General features: G+C 49.8%; 1 protein-coding gene across 1 annotated transcript in view; it reads left to right on the forward strand.

Moving 5' to 3' along the window:
- Nucleotides 1-211: 211 nt before the first annotated feature.
- The window catches only part of SRI (sorcin), a 38637-nt gene continuing 11628 nt past the window's right edge, over nucleotides 212-27220 (forward strand). The window contains exons 1-7 of the mRNA XM_075316839.1: nucleotides 212-323; nucleotides 7283-7354; nucleotides 7534-7603; nucleotides 9705-9748; nucleotides 9931-10078; nucleotides 24290-24403; nucleotides 24481-24539. Of these exons, the coding sequence (XP_075172954.1) occupies nucleotides 285-323; nucleotides 7283-7354; nucleotides 7534-7603; nucleotides 9705-9748; nucleotides 9931-10078; nucleotides 24290-24403; nucleotides 24481-24539 (546 nt within the window). The 5' untranslated portion in view covers nucleotides 212-284. The remainder of the gene's footprint in view (nucleotides 324-7282; nucleotides 7355-7533; nucleotides 7604-9704; nucleotides 9749-9930; nucleotides 10079-24289; nucleotides 24404-24480; nucleotides 24540-27220) is intronic.

Raw genomic sequence — 27220 nt, forward strand, 5'->3', positions numbered from 1 at the left:
GTTCAGTTTACATGCTGACGTCGCCCCGCCCAATCACGGTAAACTTCAAACGTAATGTGGGCGTGTTTTCATGTTGCTGGCTTCCATGCTGACAACGCTTCGCCCAATCACTGCAGCGTTGTTGTGATTCGGGGCGGGGTTCAGCTTTGCGTCCTGTCACGGGCTGCCTCGGCCCCGCCCACCTCCAGTCCCAGGGGAGTAGTGGGCGGGGCTTTGCTTGCAGGTTTATCAGGGTGAGGCTCCCGGCAGTGCACCCAGTCCTCATCTGTCTCCAGTCTGCAGCTATGGCATTTCCAGGAGGAGGCTACTATCCGGCCCCGGGGGTGAGTGCTGCTGCGCATCCTCCGCACACTGCGGCTGCCTGTGTGCACAGTGCATTAGTAATGACCGGTTTAGTGTGTAAGGGGTTAATGACAAGTCATTCATAGTAGCAGGGTGCGGTTCTGCCTGCGGTACCGCCTGTAGTGTGCACTGGGGGCCACATGTCCATACGGAGCGATGCACAGGGCGTGGTCCCGGATTCGGTCCCTGGAGAGAAGTCACTGAGGACCTTTACACGGGGCCACAGAAGAAAATAAGGGCAAAGAAGGGGTTATAGGAACTTTTTGTAGGTTTTATTCTGATGGGGGTCATTCTTCAGGTCCCACATACAGGAGGTTGTTCGATTATTTATTTTAGTAGTTAATAGTTTCCGAAAAATGGAAAATTTGGTCACAATTTTCTGGGATCAGTAACTTTTATTACATATATATATATATATATATATATATATATATATTTATTAATATTATATGATTTAATAACTGGAGTGATTTACAAATATTAAAAAGTAAACCTGCAATCTGGCCCTTTAAATGCATCTGTCAGAGCCTGGCTGCAGGCTGTGTAACACGGCTGGTATCTGCATAGTTTGGCGCGGATTTGCTTCTAAAGCTATGTTCACATTTCCGTTAAATTGTATCAGTCACAATCCGCAGCTCTGGTAAACAACGGAATCCGTGGTTGTGTCCCATAGACTTGTATTAGTGGCGGATTGCGACTGATGGCCTTGCGTTGCATCCGCTGCGCCGCGGTTAGTCGTTTTTGGACTGACCGCCGGGTGGAAACAATGCAGAATGTAACGTTTTTTGGGCCGTCAAAATTAACGCACCGCGCAGGAATCCGTCGCCATCCGTCAAGCTTGTAATGTTTGTTTGTGGTGCTGGATTCCGTCATGCTCTACTGAGCATGCCCAGCATGTTTGGCACAGTCCCAAACACAAACGGATCATGACTGATCCTTAAAAAAACGGACGCACAGCGGATGAAACGGACGCTACGGATCAGTTTTTTCACAGGATTCCTGTGAAAAACACATCCGTTGCGTCAGTTGGCTTCCAAAAAAACCGACAGATCCGTCACTGACGGATTTAAAACCACGGAAATGTGAAGCTAGCCTAAGCCAGATCCATACACCCGATATTGGTCACATCAATTTCTCCTTTATCGGGAAGTGACTTAAAGGGGATTTTTATTTTAGCTTTTTTTTTTTTATATTTCTGCATTAATCGGGTTCTTAGAGCAGATGTTGGAGCGCTGCAGACTCTTTAGTGCAAGTGCACTCTAATCTTTCAGCAGTAAAGTTGTATTAAAGGGATTGTCCATCTACTACAGTACATTCGATGTGCTCTCCTAGAACATGTGGCATCCGAGAGAGGGAACTTGGGACTCCACTTTATTAATCCCTTCAAAAAAATAAATTGCCATCAATCTAGGATAATCTTATAACTCGAGAATAAGGCGTACGTTTATCACCTATTCACAAGCCAGTTGATAAGTCTGATCTCTTGGTGCATCCCGAACCCTCTAATTCATCCTCACAGCGGGGAACAGTTTGACTTCAGCAGTGATTGCACATGCCCAACAAACACGTTATTCATCGTCTACAGCGTTCTTCTTCAGTACCATAGACAATGATTGGGACAAAGATTAGACATACAGAGCCACTGGTGGATTCAAGATGGAGCTCTGCAGATCCCTGTTCTGGGCATGTGCTGTATTCAACTTATTGGTGCTCTTTTTTTAAAGGATATTTTCATAGTTGAAAATTATCCCGCCCCCTATGGGGAGCATAGGGATTGCTTGTTGATTTCTGGGGTCCGACCAGTGGAACCCCCCCCCCACCTTGAGATTGGTGCTCTGTAGAGTCCTATGTTGAAATGAGCTGTGACTGCACATGCTCGACCTCCACTCCATCCATTGTCTACAGCACATTGCTTTCTTCTTCAGTACCATGGACAATGAATGAATGCAGACGTTAGTCATTCGCTGCCACTGCTGGACTCAAGATGGGGCTCTGCAGATCCCTGTTCTGGGGATCCTAAAACTCAGATTCCCAATGATCAGTAAGGTATCTGCTATGCTGTACATCAGGGGTGGGCAATTCATTTTCCCTAGGGGGCCACATGAGAGACTGTGACTGTTGTGGACGGCTGAAATTAATTTTGCTCAATACTAATATATCATCAATATAAAATATTAATATATCAGATTAATATTTGAGCATAATTATGTATACTACATCCCCCCTATATACCATATGAGCCCACACAGCACTCCTATATACATTATAAGCTACCAAACAGGCCCCCCTAATAAAGTCTCTCTCTCTCTGTCTCTCTCTGTCCCAGTATGGGCCCTCACATCGCTTCCTTATACATAGTATGAGCCCTCAAATAATCTTATACACAGTATGTGCCCCCACACAAGACTTGTATGCAATGACGTAATTAGAGTCCAATGGGCCCCAGTGCAAAGTTTGAGCCTGGGCCCCCTCATATGTTGGTCAGATGTATGGGCCGTTGTAGCGTTCTAAATCCTATAAAGACATACGAGTTGCCCCCCCCCCACCCCTCCCCTTCATTGTGTAGTACTGACCCCTATCCTGGACCACTTCCTGGTAAATGTCACCCATCCTGGTTTATGACCTCATCGTGGCCCATCCTGGTGCGCATGGCCCCAGCCGGTTTTAGGTCCCCATCCTGGCCGTATCCTAGTACATATTATACCCCTGGGTGCCGCACACAGTAGACAAAACTTCTCCCGGTTCCCCAGTGTCGTCCTCCGATGATGGCATGTCGAAACGTCACTGTCATGCACGGCGCACCCACTTGCAGCAGAGTCAGGTGCCAGTATATTCTCTGCTCCCCATGCCCTGGATTATGGACATGGGGAGCAGTGAATATTCATAACCTTAATCGGCGGTCGGCACATCGCAGTGCAGGGACCCAAGGGTGGATGCACATCCAGGTGAAACGGGCGCTGTACCCCTGGGCCCGATTGTTACACCTCTGCTTGTATGTACGGCCACACATTTCGCATAGATAGAAGGGGGAAAAAAAATAAACGCCTCATACTCGCCTGCTCTGGTCTCCAGTGACATGTCATCACATCTGCTGTCTCAGTTACATACGGTAATTAGCGGAGGACGGAGCTGACGGCTCTGATCTCCACCAATGCATTTGGTGCTATCTGTATCTTTAAAATGCAGATAGCAGCAATATCGGGACGTGGGCGGTGGATGGCACGGTGCGGGCCACCGATTTCAGCCCTTTGGCTGTCATGGTCCGCAGGCTGACTTTGCTCACATCTACTTTAGATAGAAGATACATTTCAATTTTGGGAATACCCCTTTTGAGTCTCAGCCTTTGAATCCTTGGGCAGCGCACACTCGGCCTCACCTCTGCGAGGAGGTGGCAATGGTGGGCTCAGGACCTCCAAGCCAACGATCATGGCGGTTCCCGCAGAGGGAGCCCCCAACAATCAGCCCTTTATCACCTGTGCTATTAGTAGGTGACTAATGTCAATTGTGGAAAAATCCTTTTTCTATTATCTCGTTGTTACCGGCTTTATTAGTATTTGCCTTTGTGGATTTGGTGAGTAATGGGTCAGTTTACATTCCAAAGGTCTATTCTCGTCATGTCGGGTGTTACCAACGGCTGTGACTGCGGGAACACCATAAAGGAGCGACGCAAGAGCCGTATAGGCGCGTTGTTATCCCCGTGCTGTACCTAGAGATATCTCCTATAGAAGGTTCACTCATCCCATAAATCACCGGTGGAGGTGGTCATCCCTTGATGTCCCCAGTTACATACGGTCCTCATACAATAGACCATACATGTCCTCTTTTATGGCATCGCTCCTTATCTACTGTAGATAAACACAAGATGATCCCGTCTGTTGGACTTTAGCTCTGGGTAGGTCCTTTTTATGGTTTATCGGAGGCTGACCCTATAAGTCATAGTCGGGCGTAGTTCATACATCGGCATATTCCTTTTATCTCCTGAACTAAAAAAAAAATAAAGTTAATAACTGATCGCTGGGCCTCAAGTCCTACAATCCCCCTCCCCATATTCACTGCACAAGAGTCTATGGGACTCATGGGGGATCTTGGTGGTCTCCTTAAAGGAATTATCCCAGAAATAAAAGTCCATTTTAATGAATAGATCTTGGAATAATAATAATTTCCATAATTGGATCTGTTAAAAAAAATGTGCTGAGATAACCTTATGTATGTGTCCCTGCTATGTACTGTGTAATGACCGTGTCTGACCGTACAGGGACATGGTCTGATCATACCACATATCCTGGCTGGGGAGGACGCAAGAGTATCCTGATAGGACAGCATGGGATTGTATGTCCTGCTTTCTGTGAGGTAAAACGTGTTTAAAATGGGCAATGAAATGTTTTACCTCACAGACAGGATAGCATGGGATTGCAGTTTATTCTGTCTGTATACACTCTATTTGTGTCCTCCTCTGGTATGATCAGACACGGCCATTACACAGCAAGGTCACACATATATAATATATATATATATATATATATATATATCTATCTCAGCACAGGAACATTTTATTGAAGCACATCCAATTGTAGAACTTATTTTTATTCCAAGATTTATTGATTTAAGGTGTACTTTATTGGTGGGGAAAACCCCTTAAGTCCCTCTGTTGGCCATTTTAGAGTTGTTACCCTCAGTTGCGTAGATTTGGACTACAACTTTGATTGCCCTGTTGGGCCTAGGGCCATTTTCTAGGTTGCAGCGTAGAAACCACCCTACGAATTTGTTGCCTGCTCGGGCCTGTTGGAGATTGGGGTATTGGTCGTAAATATTCTCGGAGGTGAGACATCGTTCCTTTCAAGGTGTCTCAGGACCACAGTGGCACATCAGTAGGTTGCCTGTAGCTACTTTGGCACTACTCAATAAGGTGGGAACTCCAATGGGGTCTCCCAACCTCGGTCAAAGGCGTTTTCTTGTACTTATTAAACGACCCACCCTTAGACCGGATTTATACATCTTAGTATAGACCATGATGTATGGACCGACCGCGGCCACTTGTCTCCTGATCTTTACTTCACAGGCGTGTATGAGGCTGTCGCTTTCAGGTGAGGAGATCCATCAACTGTGAAACGCTGATGCACGAGTCCAGCCCTAAAGTCCTCATATACACTAGACTAATGTGTGCCAGATCCACCGGTCTTGATGGGTTCAGCCAACAGTCTGTGTGTGGGTGCCCCATACTCTACCCTGACATATGTCGGTTCCTTATCTCTCCAGACATCATGTCACGCTTCAGGCTTCCGACCATTCTTATCTCTAAGTGATACGCCACCACCAGAGATGACTGGCACCAGAAGCACTTCACTGTATGGGAGAGACAACTGCCGACCACATGATGGTTTCCAAAGAGCATGGGGAAGGCGGCTTTTTTTTTTTGGGGGATGAATCTTCACTATCGGATCTGGGGGGAGGCGGGGAGAGGAACTCCCACGGTCAGGTGATTGCCCCTCAATGCCTTGTAGGTGGCGTAGCGCCTTATACTGTATAGTGGCCATGAGTGGTACTGCAAGTTGTCTCTTAGTCACATGTAAGGATAAGTCATTAGTAATGGTTCGAACACACTTATTCCATGTTACTGGACTTTGGATGCACTAATGGATCATTTACCTTCCCTGCATCAAAGCATATACCATATCTGCTCACGCAATGCTGATATGTGACTTCCACAGCTGAGGTTATACCTATACCAGAGTTATGGAATTTTTTTTCTTTTACTAAGATATTGTTTAAAAAAAAAAAAATCCCCATGAACTTGTGTAGACTTGTTATACTGGACATTTTTTTTTTTTTTGTGTATGTAAGTCGCTTTTTTTAAGTCCATTGTGAGCATTGACTGACATTGTATATCCGTCCATAGGAAAGCATGTGATCATATTACAGCTGTATGCGGCCCGCCCTGCACCTGCCATAATACAGGGGGGTAGGACGTTGGTCTCTGACCTGAGGCTGCTGCAGAACCTCTTAATTGTAGTTCTGCTACAGTCCGACAATTACCGGATGGGCATGGCTAATTTGATGGGGGGAGGGGGTTGATGTAGTGATATTCCATATGGGAGGTCTCAAGGAATAGAAAAAATATATAGAAATTTATCGCCATAAATACATTCTGATGCCTTTCATTGGCAAATTGCATTTTTGTCTATGGGCGTTATCACTACAACACGTTAACCCTTCTCTGATGTGTGACTTACATGTATGGCACTCATATGGGGCCCGCTCCATATGGGTGCCCCTAGACAGCAAACTGAGCTAACTCTGATTACTGCTGTTTAGCTCTTTATACTCAGCAGTCACTTACTGACTTACTGTGGCATTTAAGGCCCTTGTTCCAGTCTGGGCCCACATTACCGCCCTTTCCACCCCACAATGTGAACATGAGATGCTGATGGTTTCCAATAACAACCGCCATCTTGGAACTGCTCTGACGCTCGCTGCAAGCCTACAGGATTGAATTAATAGGAAATGAATATTGTGATATGTATCCTAAAAATCAAACTATTGCAGCACTATGCCATTCTGCAGCTTCAAGGTCCCATTAGGAAGTAAAAAAAATATATATACTTTCTTCTAGAATAAATTTAAAGCTAAAATGTCTTTTTTTTTTTTTTTTTTTTTTTGCCCCACACTATAAAAATGATGATTTTACAGCCAGAAGGCATCCCATAGTTTTTTATTGCAGTTTGATGCCTGTGAGCTTGTGCGGCATTATGGGGATGATAATCACCTTGAACTGTCAGTCACAGGGGCGGAGCTTCCCTCTGCTGCACATGCTCAGAAGCCTTTCCCCACCTAATTGTAAAGCACTGTGGATATATATATATATATATATATATATATATATATATATAATTTTATATTTTGCATACTTATTGCCATAATATTCCCATATTTATTTTTGCAGTATGGCATGCCTCCAGGTGGATACCCACAGCAGGACCCCATGTACGGCTACTTTTTAGCTATTGCAGGCCAGGTATGTTATTATTCTCATTCGTTTCATGTGTACTCAGCCATTTATTGCCCACATCGTCCGCGTCCACGCAGAGTATAGCCAATGGGGCGGAGCTATCTGTATTCAATTCTATGGGAGTCACGGAAACTGTTGTAAATGCCCATTAATCAATGTGCTGACCACTGTTCTTCCACTTTAAGGACGGGCAGATAGATGCAGACGAGCTGCAGAGATGTCTGTCACAAGCCGGCATGTCGGGAGGATATAAACGTAAGTGTCCAGAAAAAAAAAAATGAAGAGCTAGGAAAAAAAACTCATGCAAAGGGAAAATGGTGCAGTTGCCTCTAACAACCAATCAAATACCATCTTTTTTAAAAAGATGAAAGCAGTGACCTGATTGGTTGATGAGGGTAAGGCTATGTGCGCACAGTGCGTTTTTCCGCTGAATTTTTGCGCGTTTTTCGGGTGCGTTTTTGGGCTCAAAACTGCATGACTTTGCTTCCTCAGCAAAGCCTGAGTTTTTATTTTTGCTGTCCGCACATTTTTTTTTTTTTTTTTATGCTGTGTTTTTGAGCTTAAAAAAAATAAAAAAAAAATGGACATGTCAATTCTTTCCTGCGTATTTCTGCGTTTTTTTCCCCCCATGCAATGCATTGGAAAAAAGCAGAGATCAAAAACGCAGTAAAAACGATGCGTTTTTTGCCGTGGATGTGTTTTTATGCGTTTTTAGCTGCTAAAAACGCAGCGTCAAAAAAACGCAGCGTGCGCACATAGCCTAACTGCTCCTTTTTCTAATCTGTGACTGATTTCCATCTGTGTCTGGGATTTAAGTAAAAAGGAAATTTCTCATTTTTGCAGGGAATAAAAGTAAGAAACCTTCATTGTTTACTGCCGGGAAATAAAAATCTGTCCTAGTCATGGACACACAGGTGCATGGTTCGTTACAGTACCGTTATCGGAACGTCAAGTCGCACACCTGAGCGTTGTTGCCTATAGCAACCAATCGTCACTCAACTTTTTATTTAAAGGGATTGTCTGATCAGGGACAATAGCTGTAGCTCCAAACTGGCTTTTTAAATTTTATTTTAATTTTTGATTTTTAGCTGTAGAACCCCACAGATGGAACTTGTGTATGGCCTTTTATCTGCAGTGATTGGTTGCTATGGGTAACAAAGCCAGTTTTGATGATTGAGGTCCACGGTCTGCATGGCAGTATCACAGTGATGGCCATGTCTTTATGCATGCCTCCATTCTTTTTACTGTATAATATACTGAAAAAAATGGGGGGGGGAAACTTAGTTAAATGGGGGAGGCAGGTGGTTTCTATTCTAGTTTGATTTTTTTCACAGCTTTTTCTGTAGTTAAAATAAAATGACCTGGGAACCAATATAACCATTTTTTTTTTTTTACCCTTTAAAACAAATATAAATTTAATTTTTATAAATTAATATATTTTTATTTTAAAATAAATATATTTAAAGAAAAAATAAAATCTGGTTTAAGTTGCAATTCCTATGGTCCATAATTGTATAGAGTGTATAATATATTGTCAAATTACGGATCTCCTATGGGGCAAAGCCATGGGAGTAGTATCATGGCTCCCGCAATGATGCTATCTGCATTACAGGGCCATTGGGCAACTGTATGCCCCACACATCCAGAATTAAACAATTGAATGCCACTGTTTAGGGAATAACCCTTTTAATTATCTCCAGGTATTGCAAGGTTTTGTGTGTGCGTGTGTATTATATATAACTTATTTTATTTTGCATCCTCTTCCAATCACTATGTTGTACTGCTGCTTCAATGTCCAGTTCTCCTTTTAGAAGCTGCTTTTAACTGCTGCTCAGTAAGGTCCATACACTGTATTCACGAATAGGCCGGAGTTTCACTTTCGTATGACTCGTGGGAGTCTCACATCAGCATCACCCAGTATGGCCTGACGCAAGCGTCTCAGATGCATAGAAATACATGCAGCTGACCCACTTTTGTCGAGACAGTGTGCAGCCGTGCTGGGTGATGCTGATGCAAGTCATACACAAGTGGAACTCTGAACTCAGTATGGGAATTGCCCTGTCAGAGTAACAGCAGAGGGGCTCACAAAGGGAAGGTCCCATATTCTCACTGCTTAAAAATAGTGTACAGATCTTGCTGAGCAGCAGTTAAAAGCTACGTCTAAAGGAGCAAGACATGGGCATGTGAAACCACACTGCAGCATAGTGTTTGGGAGAGAATGCTACAAAATATGATAAGAGTATCTCTCTAAAATCCATAGCTTGGCAATACCTGAAGGATAATTAAATAAAATATTTCTCTAACCGCTCTGTTGTAATTTTGAACTTCTTACTAATTTTGACTTTTCCGTTTACAGCCTTTAACTTGGACACCTGCAGACTTATGATCGCCATGCTTGATGTATCCTTCCATAAAGGCCACGGCCATCAACGTACCATAACTTAGGAGTCACCCTCCTCAAGGGTTTGCAATAGGACAGTGCATATGAACCCTTAAGTAGAGTAGGGTTAATTATTGATACCCCGGGTGACCCTGTCAAACTCGAATCTTACAAAATTGTAATTCCTTAACCTTGTCTTAAGAGGGACTACTCGGGCAAATTGGGCTTTAATGAGTTTAAAGAACTGGGGATGGTCATAAATAGCTGGAGGCAGAACTTCATGACCTTTGATCTGGACAGGAGTGGGACGATTGATCCAATGGAGCTGCACCGCGCTGTGGCGACCATGGGTGAGTATGGGAGCTTAAAAGGGAACTGAACTTTGAATAAACTTTACATAAATCACGAGAACAGATAAACCTAAAACAAAAATTGTAATATGTGATCAGACAAATGTTTCCTTCCCCCTCTTATGAGCCTCTTTTCCTCCACTCTGTGCCTTTCTGAATTCACTGTCCACTCTGAAAAGTGAGCAGCAGAGGGAGACGCAGACAGATCATACTGAGCTTTCTAACAAGTCTCTTACCTCACCCCAGAGCTGGATTCTTATCCCAACAGCACAGGGCTGATGCAAAATTCATTCTCTACTTTTGCCTTTCTCCTTGTTAACTAAATAAAGAGCAGGAATCATCTATGTGATAAGTATGAGACACACAGTCCGCACCCATCAGTTTACTATTGAAGGATAAAACCTGCAGAGGAGAAAACTGGTGAAAATCCAGGATACAAGTAATAATGACCACATATAGCGTTATTCCTCATTTACACATATGTGATGACTTATTCTGAAAAGTTACTTGGAAGTACAGGTGCAAATATAACTTTATACACAGTGATGTGACAACTTTTTAAGATTTTAAAAAGAAATTATAAATTTGGCCCTGATCCTTCTTTTTTGTATTCATTGTGTATTTTTTTGTTCAAAATGGGACATATCAGTTGATGCATTTTTGCACAACATTAAGGATGATTTTTTTTTTTAATTTAATAAAATAATAGAGGTAAATAGTTTGTTAAAAACAATCCCTGCGCTCTCCTGATTCTGCTGCTGTTTTCAATTTTGTGCTATGTCGCTCTATTGCAGAGATACACAGAAGTGTTTCTTTTGAGCTTTTGGGGCGCACTGTGTGAAATCTCTGCTTGGAGACCAATTAAGCGTTTTCTCTGGGGAAAGTGTGCCTTGTCCCCTTCCAGACACTGCCACTTACAGCTTGTTTGCAGTATCTGAGAGGGAGGGGCAAGAGCGCATACCCCAAAAGAAGACTAAAGAAACACGAAGTTGGTCTGCAAGCAGAGATTTCACATGGTGTGCCCCCCCCAAGCAAAAAATTGTGAATCTCTCTGCCATAGAATGACACAATGATAAAGAACAGCAGAATTAGGGGAGCACAGGGATTTCTTCGGCGCTCCATTGGGAGACCCAGACGATTGGGTGTATAGCTACTGCCTCCGGAGGCCACACAAAGCATTACACTAAAAAGTGTAAGGCCCCTCCCCTTCTGGCTATACACCCCCCGTGGGATCACGGGCTGCTCAGTTTTCAAGCTTTGTGCGAAGGAGGTCAGACATCCACGCATAGCTCCACTGTTTAGTCAGCAGTAGCTGCTGACTATATCGGATGGAAGAAAAGAGGGCCCATGCTAAAGGGCCCCCAGCATGCTCCCTTCTCACCCCACTCTTGTTGGCGGTGTTTGTTAAGGTTGAGGTACCCATTGCGGGTACGGAGGCTGGAGCCCACATGCTGTTTTCCTTCCCCATCCCCCTGAGGGCTCTGGTGAAGTGGGATCTTACCGGCCTCCAGGCTCTGAGGCCGGGCTCCATCCACAGACCCGGAGATCCTGCTGGATACGGAGCTGGGTACCGTCAGGGACAAGGCCCTGCAACATTCAGGTACTCTGTGTCCCCGTACAGACAGGCACAGACACACTCCAGCGTTGCTGGGTGTTCTAGTGCGCCGGGGACGGTAGCGCTACGCGCTTGGGTTATACTCACTGCAGCTTAGCTGAGTGAGTTTATGTGTGGGGAACTACCGCGCCGGCCGCCCCCGGAGACTGCGGCGCGGCTGAGACTTGTGGTGCGCCGGGGACTTCGCGCCGACCGTGCTTTTACGACGGCAGCGCTTATAAATCTAGTCCCCGGCTTCTGCGGCCTAGTTACGTTTCGTTCCCGCCCCCAGCCCTGTCAGTCAGGGAAGGGGAGAGACGCTGTACAATAGTCAGCGCCGAGGGCTGGAGTCTTATTTACATACTCCAGCCCTCTCACTGGGCACAGTGGGACGCCAGTTTCCCGCTCTTTGTCTGCAGCACGCCCACGGCCCGCCCCTCTTCACTGGACGCCGGCAGCCATTCCTGCACGCAGTCTGAGCTGGAGAACGGACATAGCCCTGGGAGACCCAGACAGGGGATTCTGGCGACCACACACCCGCTGTTAAGCGGGCGGTAAGCAGCACCTAGGTGCTGACCCCACTAGTGCCACAGTGTTGTTTTGTGTACTTTTGTCTGTACCTATATATTGCACTGTACGGTCGCTTCTTGGCTTATACCCCTATATTGCTCTGAGGAGACAACAGCATGTCATCCGCAAAAAGCAAGGGTGCCAAGGCACAGGCTTTATATGCTGCCTGTACCGCATGTGGGGCTGATCTACCGGCAGGTTCCACTGACCCCCATTGTGTGCAATGTTCGGTCCCTGTGCCACTTCGTCAGCCGGAGTCTATGCTAGTAGTGGCCCAGGCAGAGACGCCTGTGAAACCTGCCCCGGTGACGGGGACAGAGTTTGCAGTTTTTGCTGATAAGATGTCTGTGACTATGACAAAAATTCTAGAAACTTTGCAGTCCAGGCCGGTCACTCAGACCATGGGCACTGCTGATTCAATGTTCCCCGGTCCCCCTCAGTTGGAACTAATCCGTGCTCCAAGGGGGTCCCAGGCATCACAGGCTGAAGGCTCTGACTCGGACGACAGTCCCAGGCAGCCTAAGCGAGCTCGCTGGGAGAGACCCTCGGCGTCATCACGCTGGTCAGGGTCTCAGCGAGAGGATTCTCTGTATGATGAGACAGAGCTAGGTGATCAGGAGTCTAATCCTGAGGCTGCTCTCAACCTGGATACCCCTGATGGTGACGCCATGGTGAATGACCTTATAGCGGCCATCAATAGACTGCTGGATATTTCTCCTCCAGCGGAGGAGGCAGCAGCACAGCAGGAGAAATTCCATTTCAGGTATCCCAAACGTAAATTGAGTACTTTTCTGACTTCAGAGAAGCAGTCCAGAAACACCATGCTTATCCAGATAAGCGTTTCTCCAAACGTCTTAAGGATACACGTTATCCCTTTCCCCCTGACGTGGTCAAACGCTGGACCCAGTGTCCAAAGGTGGACCCCCCAATCTCCAGGCTTGCGGCTAGATCCATAGTTGCAGTGGAAGATGGGGCTTCACTTAAAGATGCCAATGACAGACAGATGGACCTTTGGTTGAAATCTGTCTATGAAGCTATCGGCGCGTCGTTTGCTCCAGCATTCGCAGCCGTGTGGGCACTCCAAGCTATTTCAGCTGGTCTGGCGCAGGTGGACTCTGTCATACGTCCATCAGTGCCGCAAGTGGCGTCCTTGACCTCGCAAATGTCTGCGTTTGCGACTTACGCTATCAATGCGGTCTTGGACTCTACCAGCCGTACGTCAATGGCGTCCGCCAACTCTGTGGTTTTACGCAGAGCCTTATGGTTAAAGGAATGGAAAGCAGATTCTGCTTCCAAAAAATGCTTAACCAGTTTGCCATTATCTCAAGACAGACTGTTTGGTGAGCAATTGGCTGAAATCATTAAACAGTCCAAGGGTAAGGACTCTTCCTTACCCCAGCCCAGATCAAGCAAACCTCAACAGTGGAGGGGACAGTCGAGGTTTCGGTCCTTTCGAGGTTCGGGCAGGGCCCAATTCTCCTCGTCCAAAAGGACTCAGAAGGAGCAGAGGAGCTCAGATTCCTGGCGGACTCACTCACGCCCAAAGAAAGCAGCCGGAGGAACCGCTTCCAAGCCGGCTGCCTCATGACTTTCGGCCTCCTCTCTCCGCATCCTCGGTCGGTGGCAGGCTCTCCCGCTTTTGCGGCATTTGGCTGCCACAGGTCAAAGACCGGTGGGTAACAGACATTTTGTCTCACGGGTACCGGATAGAGTTCAGTTCTCGTCCTCCGCCTCGGTTCTTCAGAACTTCCCCACATCCCGACCGAGCCGATGCTCTTCTGCAGGCGGTGTGCTCTCTAAGGGCAGAAGGAGTGGTGATCCCTGTTCCTCTTCAGGAACGAGGTCAAGGTTTTTACTCCAATCTGTTTGTGGTGCCAAAAAAGGACGGCTCCTTCCGTCCTGTTCTGGACCTAAAACTGCTCAACAAGCACGTGAAAACAAGGCGGTTCCGGATGGAATCTCTCCGCTCCGTCATTGCCTCAATGTCTCAAGGAGATTTCCTAGCATCAATAGACATCAAGGATGCTTATCTCCACGTGCCGATTGCTCCAGAGCACCAGCGTTTTCTACGCTTCGTTATAGGAGACGAACACCTTCAGTTCGTAGCCCTGCCATTTGGTCTGGCGACAGCCCCACGGGTTTTCACCAAGGTCATGGCAGCAGTGGTAGCAGTCTTGCACTCTCAGGGACACTCGGTGATCCCTTACTTGGACGATCTACTTGTCAAGGCACCCTCTCAAGAGGCATGCCAACACAGCCTGAACGTTGCGCTGGAGACTCTCCAGACTTTCGGGTGGATCATCAACTTTTCAAAGTCAAATCTGTCACCGACCCAATCACTAACATATCTTGGCATGGAGTTTCATACTCTCTCAGCGATAGTGAAGCTTCCGATGGACAAACAGCGTTCACTACAGACGGGGGTGCATTCTCTCCTTCAAGGCCAGTCGCACCCCTTAAGACGCCTCATGCACTTCCTGGGGAAGATAATGGCAGCAATGGAGGCAGTCCCGTTTGCGCAGTTTCATCTGCGCCCACTTCAATGGGACATTCTCCGCCAATGGGACGGGAAGTCGACGTCCTTAGACAGGAAAGTCTCCCTTTCCCAGACGGCCAAGGACTCTCTTCAATGGTGGCTTCTTCCCACCTCATTATCACAAGGAAGGTCCTTCCTACCCCCATCCTGGGCGGTGGTCACGACAGACGCGAGTCTGTCAGGGTGGGGAGCAGTTTTTCTCCACCACAGGGCTTAGGGTACGTGGACTCAGCAGGAGTCCACCCTTCAGATCAATGTTCTGGAAATCAGGGCAGTGTATCTTGCCTTACAAGCCTTCCAGCAGTGGCTGGAAGGAAGGCAGATCCGAATTCAGTGGGACAACTCCACAGCGGTGGCATACATCAACCACCAAGGCGGGACACGCAGTCGGCAAGCCTTCCAGGAAGTCCGGCGGATTCTGATGTGGGTGGAAGCCACGGCCTCCACCATATCCGCAGTTCACATCCCCGGCGTAGAAAACTGGGAAGCGGACTTCCTCAGTCGCCAGGGTATGGACGCAGGGGAATGGTCCCTTCACCCGGACGTGTTTCAGGAAATATGTCGCCGCTGGGGAAGGCCGGACGTCGACCTAATGGCGTCCCGGCACAACAACAAGGTCCCAACTTTCATGGCACGGTCCCGCGATCACAGAGCTCTGGCGGCAGACGCCTTAGTGCAAGATTGGTCGCAGTTCCAACTGCCCTATGTGTTTCCCCCTCTGGCACTCTTGCCCAGAGTGCTACGCAAGATCAGGTCCGATTGCCGCCGCGTCCTGCTCGTCGCCCCAGACTGGCCGAGGAGGTCGTGGTATCCGGATCTGTGGCATCTCACGGTCGGCCAACCGTGGGCGCTACCAGACCGGCCAGACTTACTGTCACAAGGGCCGTTTTTCCATCTGAATTCTACGGCCCTGAACCTGACTGTGTGGCCATTGAGTCCTGGATACTAGCATCTTCAGGATTATCTCAAGGGGTCGTGGCCACCATGAGACAGGCTAGGAAGCCCACGTCTGCTAAGATCTACCACAGAACGTGGAAGATTTTCTTATCCTGGTGCTCGGCACAGGGAGTGTCCCCCTGGCCATTTGCATTGCCTACTTTTCTTTCCTTCCTGCAATCTGGTTTGGAAAAAGGCTTATCGCTCGGCTCCCTTAAAGGGCAAGTCTCAGCGCTATCGGTATTTTTTCAAAAGCGTCTAGCACGACTTCCTCAGGTACGCACGTTCCTGCAGGGGGTTTGTCACATCGTCCCTCCGTACAAACGGCCGTTAGATCCATGGGATCTGAACAGGGTACTAGTTGCTCTCCAGAAGCCGCCCTTCGAGCCTCTGAGGGATGTTTCACTTTCTCGACTCTCACAGAAAGTGGCCTTTCTGGTAGCGGTCACGTCTCTTCGGAGGGTATCCGAGCTGGCAGCGCTGTCATCCAAAGCTCCCTTCCTGGTTTTTCACCAGGACAAGGTAGTGCTGCGCCCGATTCAGGAGTTTCTCCCTAAGGTGGTATCCTCTTTTCATCTCAATCAGGATATCTCCTTACCTTCTTTTTGTCCTCATCCAGTTCATCGGTATGAAAAGGATTTGCATTTGTTGGATCTCGTGAGAGCACTCAGAATCTACATTTCCCGCACGGCGCCCCTGCGCCGCTCGGATGCACTCTTTGTCCTTGTCGCTGGTAAGCGCAAAGGATCGCAGGCTTCCAAATCCACCCTGGCTCGATGGATCAAGGAACCAATTCTTGAAGCCTACCGTTCTGCTGGGCTTCCGGTTCCATCAGGGCTGAAGGCCCATTCTACCAGAGCCGTGGGTGCGTCCTGGGCATTGCGACACCAGGATACGGCTCAACAGGTGTGCCAGGCAGCTACCTGGTCGAGTCTGCACACTTTCACCAAACATTATCAGGTGCATACCTACGCTTCGGCGGACGCCAGCCTAGGTAGAAGAGTCCTGCAGGCGGCGGTTGCCTCCTCGTAGGGGAGGGCTGTTTTGCAGCTCTAACTTGAGGTATTAATTTACCCACCCAGGGACTGCTTTTGGACGTCCCAATCGTCTGGGTCTCCCAATGGAGCGCCGAAGAAGAAGGGAATTTTGTTACTTACCGTAAATTCCTTTTCTTCTAGCTCCAATTGGGAGACCCAGACGATTGGGTGTATAGCTACTGCCTCCGGAGGCCACACAAAGTATTACACTAAAAAGTGTAAGGCCCCTCCCCTTCTGCATATACACCCCCCGTGGGATCACGGGCTGCTTCAGTTTTAGTGCAAAAGCAAGAAGGAGGAAAGCCAATAATTGGTTAAACAATTCAATCCGAAGGAACATCGGAGAACTGAAACCATTCAACATGAACAACATGGGTACCCGAACAACCAAAAATCCTGAAGGAACAGGGGCGGGTGCTGGGTCTCCCAATTGGAGCTAGAAGAAAAGGAATTTACGGTAAGTAACAAAATTCCCTTCTTCTTCGGCGCTCCATTGGGAGACCCAGACGATTGGGACGTCCAAAAGCAGTCCCTGGGTGGGTAAATTAATACCTCAAGTTTGGACTGTAAAAACAGCCCTTCCCTACATGGAGGCAACCGCCGCCTGCAGGACTCTTCTACTTAGGCTGGCATCCGCCTAAGCGTAGGCATGCACCTGATAACGCTTGGTGAAGGTGTGCAGACTCGCCCAGGTAGCCGCCTGGCACACCTGCTGAGCCGTAGCCTGGTGCCATAATGTCCAGGACGCACCCACGGCTCTGGTAGAATGGGCCTTCAGCCCTGATGGAACCGGAAGCCCAGCAGAACGGTAGGCTTCAAGAATTGGTTCCTTGATCCATCGAGCCAGGGTGGATTTGGAAGCCTGCGACCCTTTGCGCTGACCAGCGACAAGTACAAAGAGTGCATCCGAGCGGCGCAGGGGCGCCGTGCGGGAAATGTAGATTCTGAGCGCTCTCATCAGATCCAACAAATGCAAATCCAATTCATATCGATGAACTGGATGAGGACAAAAGGAAGGTAAGGAGATATCCTGACTGAGATGAAAAGGGGGATACCACCTTAGGGCGAAACCCCGGAATCAGGCGCAGCACTACCTTGTCTTGGTGAAACACCAGGAAGGGAGCTTTGGATGACCGCGCTGCTAGCTCGGACACTCTCTGAAGAGACGTGACCGCTACCAAAAAGGCCACTTTCTGTGAAAGTCGAGAAAGTGAAACATCCCTCAGAGGCTCAAAGGGCGGCTCCTGGAGAGCAATTAGTACCCTGTTCAGATCCCATGGGTCTAACGGCCTCTTGTACGGAGGCACAATGTGACAAACCCCCTGCAGGAACGTGCGTACCTGAGGAAGTCGTACTATGCGCTTCTGAAAGAATACAGACAGCGCTGGGACTCGTCCGTTAAGGGAGCCGAGCGACAAACCTTTTCCCAAACCAGATTGCAGGAAGGAAGGAAAAGTAGGCAATGCAAATGTCCAGGGAGACACTCCCTGAGCAGAGCACTAAGATAAGAATATCTTCCACGTCTTGTGGTAGATCTTGGCAGACGTCGGCTTCCTAGCCCGTCTCATGGTGACAATGACGTCTTGAGATAATCCTGAAGACGCTAGGATCCAGGACTCAATGGCCACACAGTCAGGTTCAGGGCTGTAGAATTCAGATGGAAAAAACGGCCCTTGGGACAGTAAGTCTGGCCGGTCTGGTAGTGCCCACAGTCGGCCGACCGTGAGATGCCACAGATGCAGGTACCACGACCTCCTCGGCCAGTCTGGGGCGACGAGGATGGCGCGGCGGCAATCGGAGCTGATCTTGCGTAGCCCTCTGGGCAACAGTGCCAGAGGGGGAAAAACATAGGGTAGCTGGAACTGCGACCAATCCTGAACTAAGGCGCCTGCCGCCAGAGCTCTTTGATCGTGAGACCGCGCCATGAAAATCGGGCCCTTGTTGTTGTGCCGAGACGCCAGTAGGTCGACGTCCGGCCTCCCCCAGCGGCTACAGATTACTTGAAACCCGTCCGGGTGCAGAGACCATTCCCCTGCGTCCATGCCCTGGCGACTGAGGAAGTCTGCTTCCCAGTTTTCTACGCCCGGGATGTGAACTGCGGATATGGTGTATGCTCTGTCTTCCACCCACATCAGAATCCGCCGGACTTCCTGGGAGGCTTGCCGACTGCGTGTTCCGCCTTGGTGGTTGATGTATGCCACCGCTGCGAAGTTGTCCGACTGAATTCGGATCTGTTTGCCTTCCAGCCTCTGCTGGAAGGTTTGCAGGACAAGATACCCTGCCCAGATTTCCAGAACATTGATCTGAAGGGTGGACTCCTCTGAAGAGAGTCCTTGCCCGTCTGAGAAAGGGGTACGTTCCTGTCTAGGGACGACGACTTCCCATCCCATTGGCGAAGAATGTCCTATAGAAGTGGACGCAGATGAAACTGCGCGAAAGGGACTGCCTCTGCATGAGGCGTCTTAAGGGGTGTGACTGGCCTTGAAGGAGAGACTGCACCCCCGTCTGTAGTGAACGCTGTATGTTCAGCGGGAGCTGCACTATCGCTGAGAGAGTGTGAAGCTCCATGCCAAGATATGTCAGCGATTGGGTCGGTGTCAGATTTAACTTTGAAAAGTTTATGATCCACCCGAAACTCTGGAGAGTCTCCAGCGCCACGTTCAGGCTGTGTTGGCATGCCTCTTGAGAGGGTGCCTTGACAAGTAGATCGTCCAAGTAAGGGATCACAGAGTGACCCTGAGAGTGCAGGACTACTCCCACTGCTGCCATGAACTTGGTGAAAAGCCGTGGGGCTGTCGCCAGACCGAAGGGCAGGGCTACGAACTGAAGATGCTCGTCTTCAATAACGAAACGTAGCCAACACCGGTGCTCTGGAGCAATCGGCACGTGGAGATAAGCATCCTGATGTCTATTGACGCTAGGAAATCTCCTTGAGACATTGAGGCAATGACGGAGCGGAGGGATTCCATCCGGAACCGCCTGGTTTTCACGTGCTTGTTGAGCAGGTTTAGGTCCAAAACGGAACGGAAAAAGCCGTCGTCTTTTGGTACCACAACCAGATTGGAGTAAAAACCGTATCTTGTTCCTGAGGAGGAACAGGGATTACCACTCCTTCTGCCTGCAGAAGAGCATCGGCTCGGTCGGGAGGTGAGGAAGTTCTGAAGATCTAGTCGGAGGACGAGAACAGAACTCTATCCTGTACACGTGAGACAAAATGTCTCTCACCCACCGGTCTTTGACCTGTGGCAGCTAAATGTCGCCAAAGCGGGAGAGTCTGCCACCGACCGCGGATGCGGAGAGAGAGGGCTGAACGTCATGAGGAAACCGCCTTGGTAGCGGTTCCTCCGGCTGCCTTCCTTGGGCGTGATTGAGCCTGTCAGGAATCTGCGCCTCTCTGAGCCTTTTGAGTCCTTTTGGACGAGGACAATTGGGACCTGCCCGAGCCTGGGAAGGACCGAAACCTCGACTGTCCCTTCCTCTGTTGTGTTGTTAGATCTGGGCTGGTGTAAGGAAGAGTCCTTACCCTTGGACTGTTTAATGATTTCATCCAATCGCTCACCAAACAGTCAGTCACCAGATAATGGCAAACTGGTTAAGCACTTTTTTGGAAGCAGAATCTGCTTTCCATTCCCTCAACCACAAGGCTCTGCGTAAAACCACGGAGTCGGCGGACGCCACTGACGTACGGCTCGTAGTGCAGGACAGCATTAATAGCGTAAGTCGCAATGCAGACATTGCGAGGTTAAGGACGCCATCTGCGGCACAGATGTACATGTGACAGTGTCCACGTGCGCAAGACCAGCTGAAATAGCTTGGAATGCCCATACGGCTGCGAATGCCGGAGCAACCGACACGCCGATAGCTTCATAGACAGAGTTCAACCAGAGGACCATCTGTCTGTCAATGGCATCTTTAAGTGAAGTCCCATCTTCCACTGCAACTATGGATCTAGCCGCAAGCCTGGAGATTGGGGGATCCATCTTTGGACACTGGGTCCAGCGCTTGACCACATCAGGGAGAAAAAAGGATAACGTGTATCCTTAATACGATTGGAGAACGCTTATCTGGATAAGTGTGGTGTTTCCGGATTGCTTCTCTGAAGTCAGAGTGGCCAGAAAAGTACTCAAAATACGCTTGAGATACTGAAAAGGGATTTCTCCTGCTGTGAAGCTGACTCCTCCACCGGAGGAGCTGAGGGAGAAATATCCAACATTCCCTTGATGGACGCTAGGAGATCATTCACTATGGCGTCACCATCCGGAGTATCCGGATTGAGAGCGGTCTCAGGATCAGAGTCCTGATCAGCTACGTCTGCCTCATCATACAGAGAGTCCTGCTGGGACCCTAACCAGTGATGAAGCCGAGTGCCGCTCCCAGCGAGCTCGCTTAGACTGTCTGGGACTGTCGTCCGTGTCAGAGCCTGCGCCCTGGGATGCATGGGACCCCCCCGGAGCACTGATTTGTTCCAAATGAGGGCGGCCAGGGAGCATTGTATCAACATTGCCCATGGTCCGTCTGGACTGCAAAGTCTCTAAGATGTTAGTCACAGACAATCTATCAGCCGAAACTGCAACTCCGTCCCTGTCCCTGGACAGGGTCCACAGGTGGTTCCTTTGGCCACCTCTAGCAGAGACCCCGGCTGACCAAGTGCTACAGGGGAGCATTGCACACAATGGGTACAGTGGAACCTGCCGTGTGGAACAGTATCACGTGCAGTACAAGCAGCATAGAAAGCCTGTGCCTTGGCACCCTTTCTTTTTTGCTGCTGTTGTCTAGCCATCTAGAAGCATTAGCCAAGAATAGCGACCGTACAGTGCAATGTATAGCATACAAGCAGAAAGTACAAATGAACACTTCAGCACATGCAGTACAAGCAGCATAGAAAGCCTGTGCCTTAGCACCCTTGCTTTTTTGCTGCTGTTGTCCAGCCATCTAGGAGTATATAGCCAAGAATAGCGACCGTACAGTGCAGTGTATAGCATACCAGCATAAAGTACAAATGAACACTTCAGCACATGCAATACAAGCAGCCTAGAAAGCCTGTGCCTTAGCACCCTTGCTTTTTGCTGCTGTAGTCTAGCCATCTAGGCATAAAGTACAAATGGCATTAGTGGGGTCAGCACTTCAGGTGCTGCTTACCGCCCGCACAAAGGCGGGTGTGTGGTCGCCCGAATCCTGTGACTGGTTGCCCAGAGCTTGTCTCCCTTCTCCAGCCCAGACTGCGTGCAGGAATGGCTGCCGGCGTCTTGTGAAGAGGGGCGGGCCGTGGGCGTGCCCCAGACAAGAGCGGGAAACTGGCGTCCCACTGTGTCCAGTGAAGGGGGCTGGAGAATGCAAAGCAGACTCCAGCTCTCGGCGCTGACTTTCTGTACAGCGTCCCGCCCCTCCCCTGACTGGCAGGGCTGGGGGCGGGAACGAAGCGAAAACTAGGCCGCAAAGCCGGGGACTCGAGTAATAAGCGCGGCCGTCCTATGTGCACGGCCAGCGCGGAAGTCCCCGGCGCACCACAAGTCCCAGCCGCGCCACAGTGTAAAACACCCCGCAGCGGCCGGCGCGGCAGTTTCTAACACATAAATTCACTCAGCTAAGCTGCAGTGAATAATACCGTGTTTCCCCGAAAGTAGGACCCCCCCGAAAGTAAGGCAGGGTGGGGGTTTCGGGGGGGTCCGCCAATGTAGGGCACCCCCCGATTGTAAGGCAGGGTAGCGGGGGGGGGCCGGGGAATGTAAGGCCGCCTATGGGTGGTGGTCGCGGCGTAATGTAAGGCCGCATATGGGTGGGGGTCCCTGGGGAAAGTACAGGAACTTACCGCTGCCGCTGTTCCCTCGCTCCATCCAGGCCTTCTCCAGTCTCGTGCCACCCGTGGTCTGCCTCCGGTGAATGGCCCCCGCAAGGCTCCCTGCTGGCCATCAGCTCGAGCTGTGATTGGCCAGTCAGCCGGCTCGCAGCTGATTGGCCCTCAGCTCGAGCTGCGATTGGCCAGTCAGCCGGCTCGCAGCTGATTGGCCCTCAGCTCGAGCTGCGATTGGCCAGTCAGCCGGCTCGCAGCTGATTGGCCCTCAGCTCGAGCTGCGATTGGCCAGTCAGCCGGCTCGCAGCTGATTGGCCCTCAGCTCGAGCTGCGATTGGCCAGTCAGCCGGCTCGCAGCTGATTGGCCAAAATCAGCCGCGACGTCACCGCCTGCAGGCTCGCTCCGATTTCGGTAAGTTCCGAAACTCTGTGTGTGTGTGTGTGTGTGTGTGTGTGTGTGTACGGTATGTGTATGGGTGCCGTATGGGGCTGTATGTGTCAGTGTGTGTGTGTGTGTGTGTACGGTACCGGTACGATATGTGTGTGGGTGCCGTGTGGGGCTGTACCGGTACCGTATGTGTCAGTGTGTGTGGTGGCAGAGTGGGGGGCAGAACCACTGTATGGGGAGGCTGCAGGGGGGAGGATGGGGTGGATGCCGGATCTCAAACAATGGGGAGGCTGCAGGGGGGAGGAAGGGGTGGATGCCGGATCTCAAACAATGGGGAGGCTGCAGGGGGGAGGAAGGGGTGGATGCCGGATCTCAAACAATGGGGAGGCTGCAGGGGGGAGGAAGGGGTGGATGCCGGATCTCAAACAATGGGGAGGCTGCAGGGGGGAGGATTGTCATTTTTTTTCCAATGTAAGGCCTCCCCCGAAAGTAAGGCAGGGTGGGACTTTTGGGGGTAAAATTAATGTAAGACAGGGCCTTACTTTCGGGGAAACACGGTAGCACAAGCGCTCCGCGCTGTTGTCCCCGGCGCACTAGCACTCCCAGCAATGCTGGTGTGTGTGTGCGCGATGTGTACGGGGACACAGAGTACCTTAATGTAGCAGGGCCCTGTCCCTGACGATACCCAGCTCCATATCCAGCAGGTTCTCCGGGTCTGTGGATGGAGCTCGGTCTCAGTGCCTGGAGACCGGTAAGATCCCACTTCACCCAGAGCCCCGAGGGGGGATGGGGAAGGAAAACAGCATGTGGGCTCCAGCCTCCGTACCCGCAATGGGTACCTCAACCTTAACAAACACCGCCGACAAAAGTGGGGTGAGAAGGGAGCATGCTGGGGGCCCCATATGGGCCCACTTTTCTTCCAACCGACATAGTCAGCAGCTGCTGCTGACTAAAAACAGTGGAGCTATGCGTGGATGTCTGACCTCCTTCGCACAAAGCATGAAAACTGAAGCAGCCCGTGATCCCACGGGGGGTGTATATGCAGAAGGGGAGGGGCCTTACACTTTTTAGTGTAATACTTTGTGTGGCCTCCGGAGGCAGTAGCTATACACCCAATCGTCTGGGTCTCCCAATGGAGCGCCGAAGAAATTCCCTTCTTTACGCCATTATTTTTATTAACTATACACTTTCCTGAGCAAGTGACAAGTCCTCTGTAAGCCGAAATTTTTCCAAGAACTCTGGGAGTTGCATAGATAATGTTAGAAGGGCCATTACCAAAGCATAGACTTTCATTGTAGTGTTCCTGTGTGTATTGTGAAGGAGACACCCAGAAGACATGATTTTTCTTATACATTATAGGATATCGGCTGAGCCCGCAAGCGCTGACTATAATCGCCAAAAGACACAGTACTCACGGGAGGATAAAGTTTGACGATTACATCTCTTGCTGTGTGAGGCTCCGAGCGATGACAGGTGAGTGGCGGTGTTATAACTGGGGATCTTCTTCTTCCATACTGGTTTCTTACAAGTGTTATCTTCATTCCCTTCAGACGCCTTCAGGAGACGAGACGCTGCCCAGCAGGGGATGGTGAATTTCCAGTATGATGATGTGAGTGATGTGGGTCGCAGGGTTTAGCGCAGTGGTCCAATGTGTAGAATTTGTAAACTTTTGAAAGTCACAATTTATGAATTGGCTTGAAACCACACACTAATATATATATATATATATATATATATATATATATATATATATATATATATATATATATATATATATATATATATATATATATATATATATATATATATTATACACACACATACATACACTATGTGTATATATACAGTATATAAATATTCACTGTGTATATTATACAGGGTGGTTCAAAAGTAGGTGGACAGTATGTGTAATAGGGTTATCAAACATGGTGTAAAGTGAAACTGACTCAGTTGCCCTTAGCAACCAATCAGATTCCACCTTTCATTTTCCAAAGAGTCTGTGAAGAATGAAAAGTGGAATCTGATTGGTTGCTAAGGGCAACTGAGTCACTTTCACTTTACACCATGTTTGATAACCCTATTACACATACTGTCCACCTACTTTTGGACCACCCTGTATAATATACACATTAAATATATATACTAATATATATATATTTATACATATATACACACCATGTTTGATAACCCTATTACATATACTGTCCACCTACTTTTGGACCACCCTGTGTGTGTATATAGGTATATACATAGTATATTTTCTAATTTTTCAGTATTTGGCCTAAATAAAATCTCTTAAAGGGGTTGTCCACTACTAGGACAACCCCTTCTGATTTCACGTCTCCCCCCAAGTAAAATAATAAAACCTACACTCTCCTCCCGTACCGGCGCCCTTCCAGCGCTGTCTGGGATTGCGGTGGCGGGGTCTCATGTGGGGTTGTGACATCACGCGAGCCCCTCGTCCAATCGGTGCAGGCCTCCTTCTTCCCTTTTAATGCCCTCACCTGGATAGAGCACACATTTTCCTGCTACAGTAGAGGGTGTGTCACCAGATTACACAGTATTATATAGCTTTTTCAGGCCTGTTGACACTAGTCTACTTACTGTATTTCTCTGTCGTTTCATTGGGGGACACAGGACCATGGGTTATGCTGCTGTCACTAGGAGGCTGACACTAAACAGAAAAAGTTAGCTCCTCCCCAGCAGTATAACCCCTGAGCCGGAGGCGGGCTCAATCAGTTTTTTGCTTAGTGTCGTAGGAGGCTGATGTGGGCCGTCTGGGCCCCCTTCAGCCACTTGATTTTTTGCGTTATTTTTTTCATTTTTTCTCGGCGACGCTCGTCGCTCTCATCTGTGGTAATTTTTCTTTTTCTGCAGGTATCTTTTCTCTACCTCAGCTCTCGCAGCCCGTGTGGGTACCGCTCCCCTAGGTCGCAGAGGCTTGAGTTGTCGGGCCCTCTCCCCCGTCCAATTCCACGGTACCACTCCCCGGTTGGCACGCGGGGCTGAATTTTTCTGGGCACCCCTATTCACCCTGCGGTACCACCCCAAAGGGTCGCAAGGGGCATACAGCAGGGACTGGACCTCCGCAGCGCATCTGGAGTTTTTGGATGGGGCCCGCAACGCTGCTACATTTAGGGGCTTCCCCCCCAATGGCGTCCAACTCCCTGCCTTCTTCAGCCTGCTTCCAGGTGCCCGCAGCCATTCCTTCGCTGAGCGGAGCACACAGGAGCATGTGCAGAGTCTCAGCCTGCACACTGGACAGCGCGCCGCGGATCAGGTAGGACCCCTACCTTCCCCCCCCCTCGGACGGCTGCAGAAATTGAGGCCCCGGTCTGGGCCTACTCGCCGGACTCCCCCGCTGCGTCCGTGGAGCTCCCTGCCGGCTCCGAGGTCGGGCGGCCCCGCATCGCTGCTGCGCCGCCGCCGCTTGCGGCCGGGTCCGCCGGCGCTGCCCCTGTACCTTTTTAACAGCGCCTCCTGAGGTTGGCTCCGCCGGCGCTGCATCTGTCCGCAATGGCACCTCCGCTCGGCCACTGTCCTCGGTCCCCCAGGCCCCGTCCTCGGCGTGCCCAGGCCGCATCCCGCACGGCGCGCCGAGGATCCTCTCCGCCGCCGCCTGCGGTCGGGTCCGCCGGCGCGGCCTCTGCCCGCGACGGTCCCTCTGCTTGGGCCCCGTCCTCGGCGTGCCCAGGCCGCATCCCGCACGGCGCGCCGAGGATCCTCCCCGCCGCCGCCTGCGGCCGGGTCCGCCGGCGCGGCCTCTGCCCGCGACGGTGCCTCTGCTTGGGCCCCGTCCTCGGCGTGCCCAGGCCGCATCCCGCACAGCGCGCCGAGGATCCTCTCCGCCGCCGCTGCGGCCGGGTCCGCCGGCGCGGCCTCTGTCCGCCCCGGCACCTCCAAAATTTAGTCCCCGGCTTCGGCCCTGTCCTCGGCGTCCCCAGGCCCGCCTCCCGCACGGCGCTATTGGACGCCGGCCTCTCCGTTCCCGCCCTCGGCCGTGCTCCAGGCATCACTTGGGGGGTGGGGGATATTTTTTTTTCCCGCTCACAGCGTCCATTTTAAATAAAGAGAGAAAGGAAAAAAAAAAAAAAAAGAGAATGGGAATTTATTCCAGACTACTAGTCTGGGTTTACTGAGGCCTCAGCGTCACCTTATTTTTCCGGGGGAGAGACTAAAACACACTTTTCTTAGTGGATATTTTTTATTTTAGGTCGATTTTTATTAAAAATTTTACATACATGAGTTTTTTGCACCTTAACTCCTACAGTACTTTCGGGCACTTGTTTT

Source organism: Anomaloglossus baeobatrachus, chromosome 6 (genome assembly GCF_048569485.1).
Source record: "Anomaloglossus baeobatrachus isolate aAnoBae1 chromosome 6, aAnoBae1.hap1, whole genome shotgun sequence".
NCBI lineage: Eukaryota > Metazoa > Chordata > Amphibia > Anura > Aromobatidae > Anomaloglossus > Anomaloglossus baeobatrachus.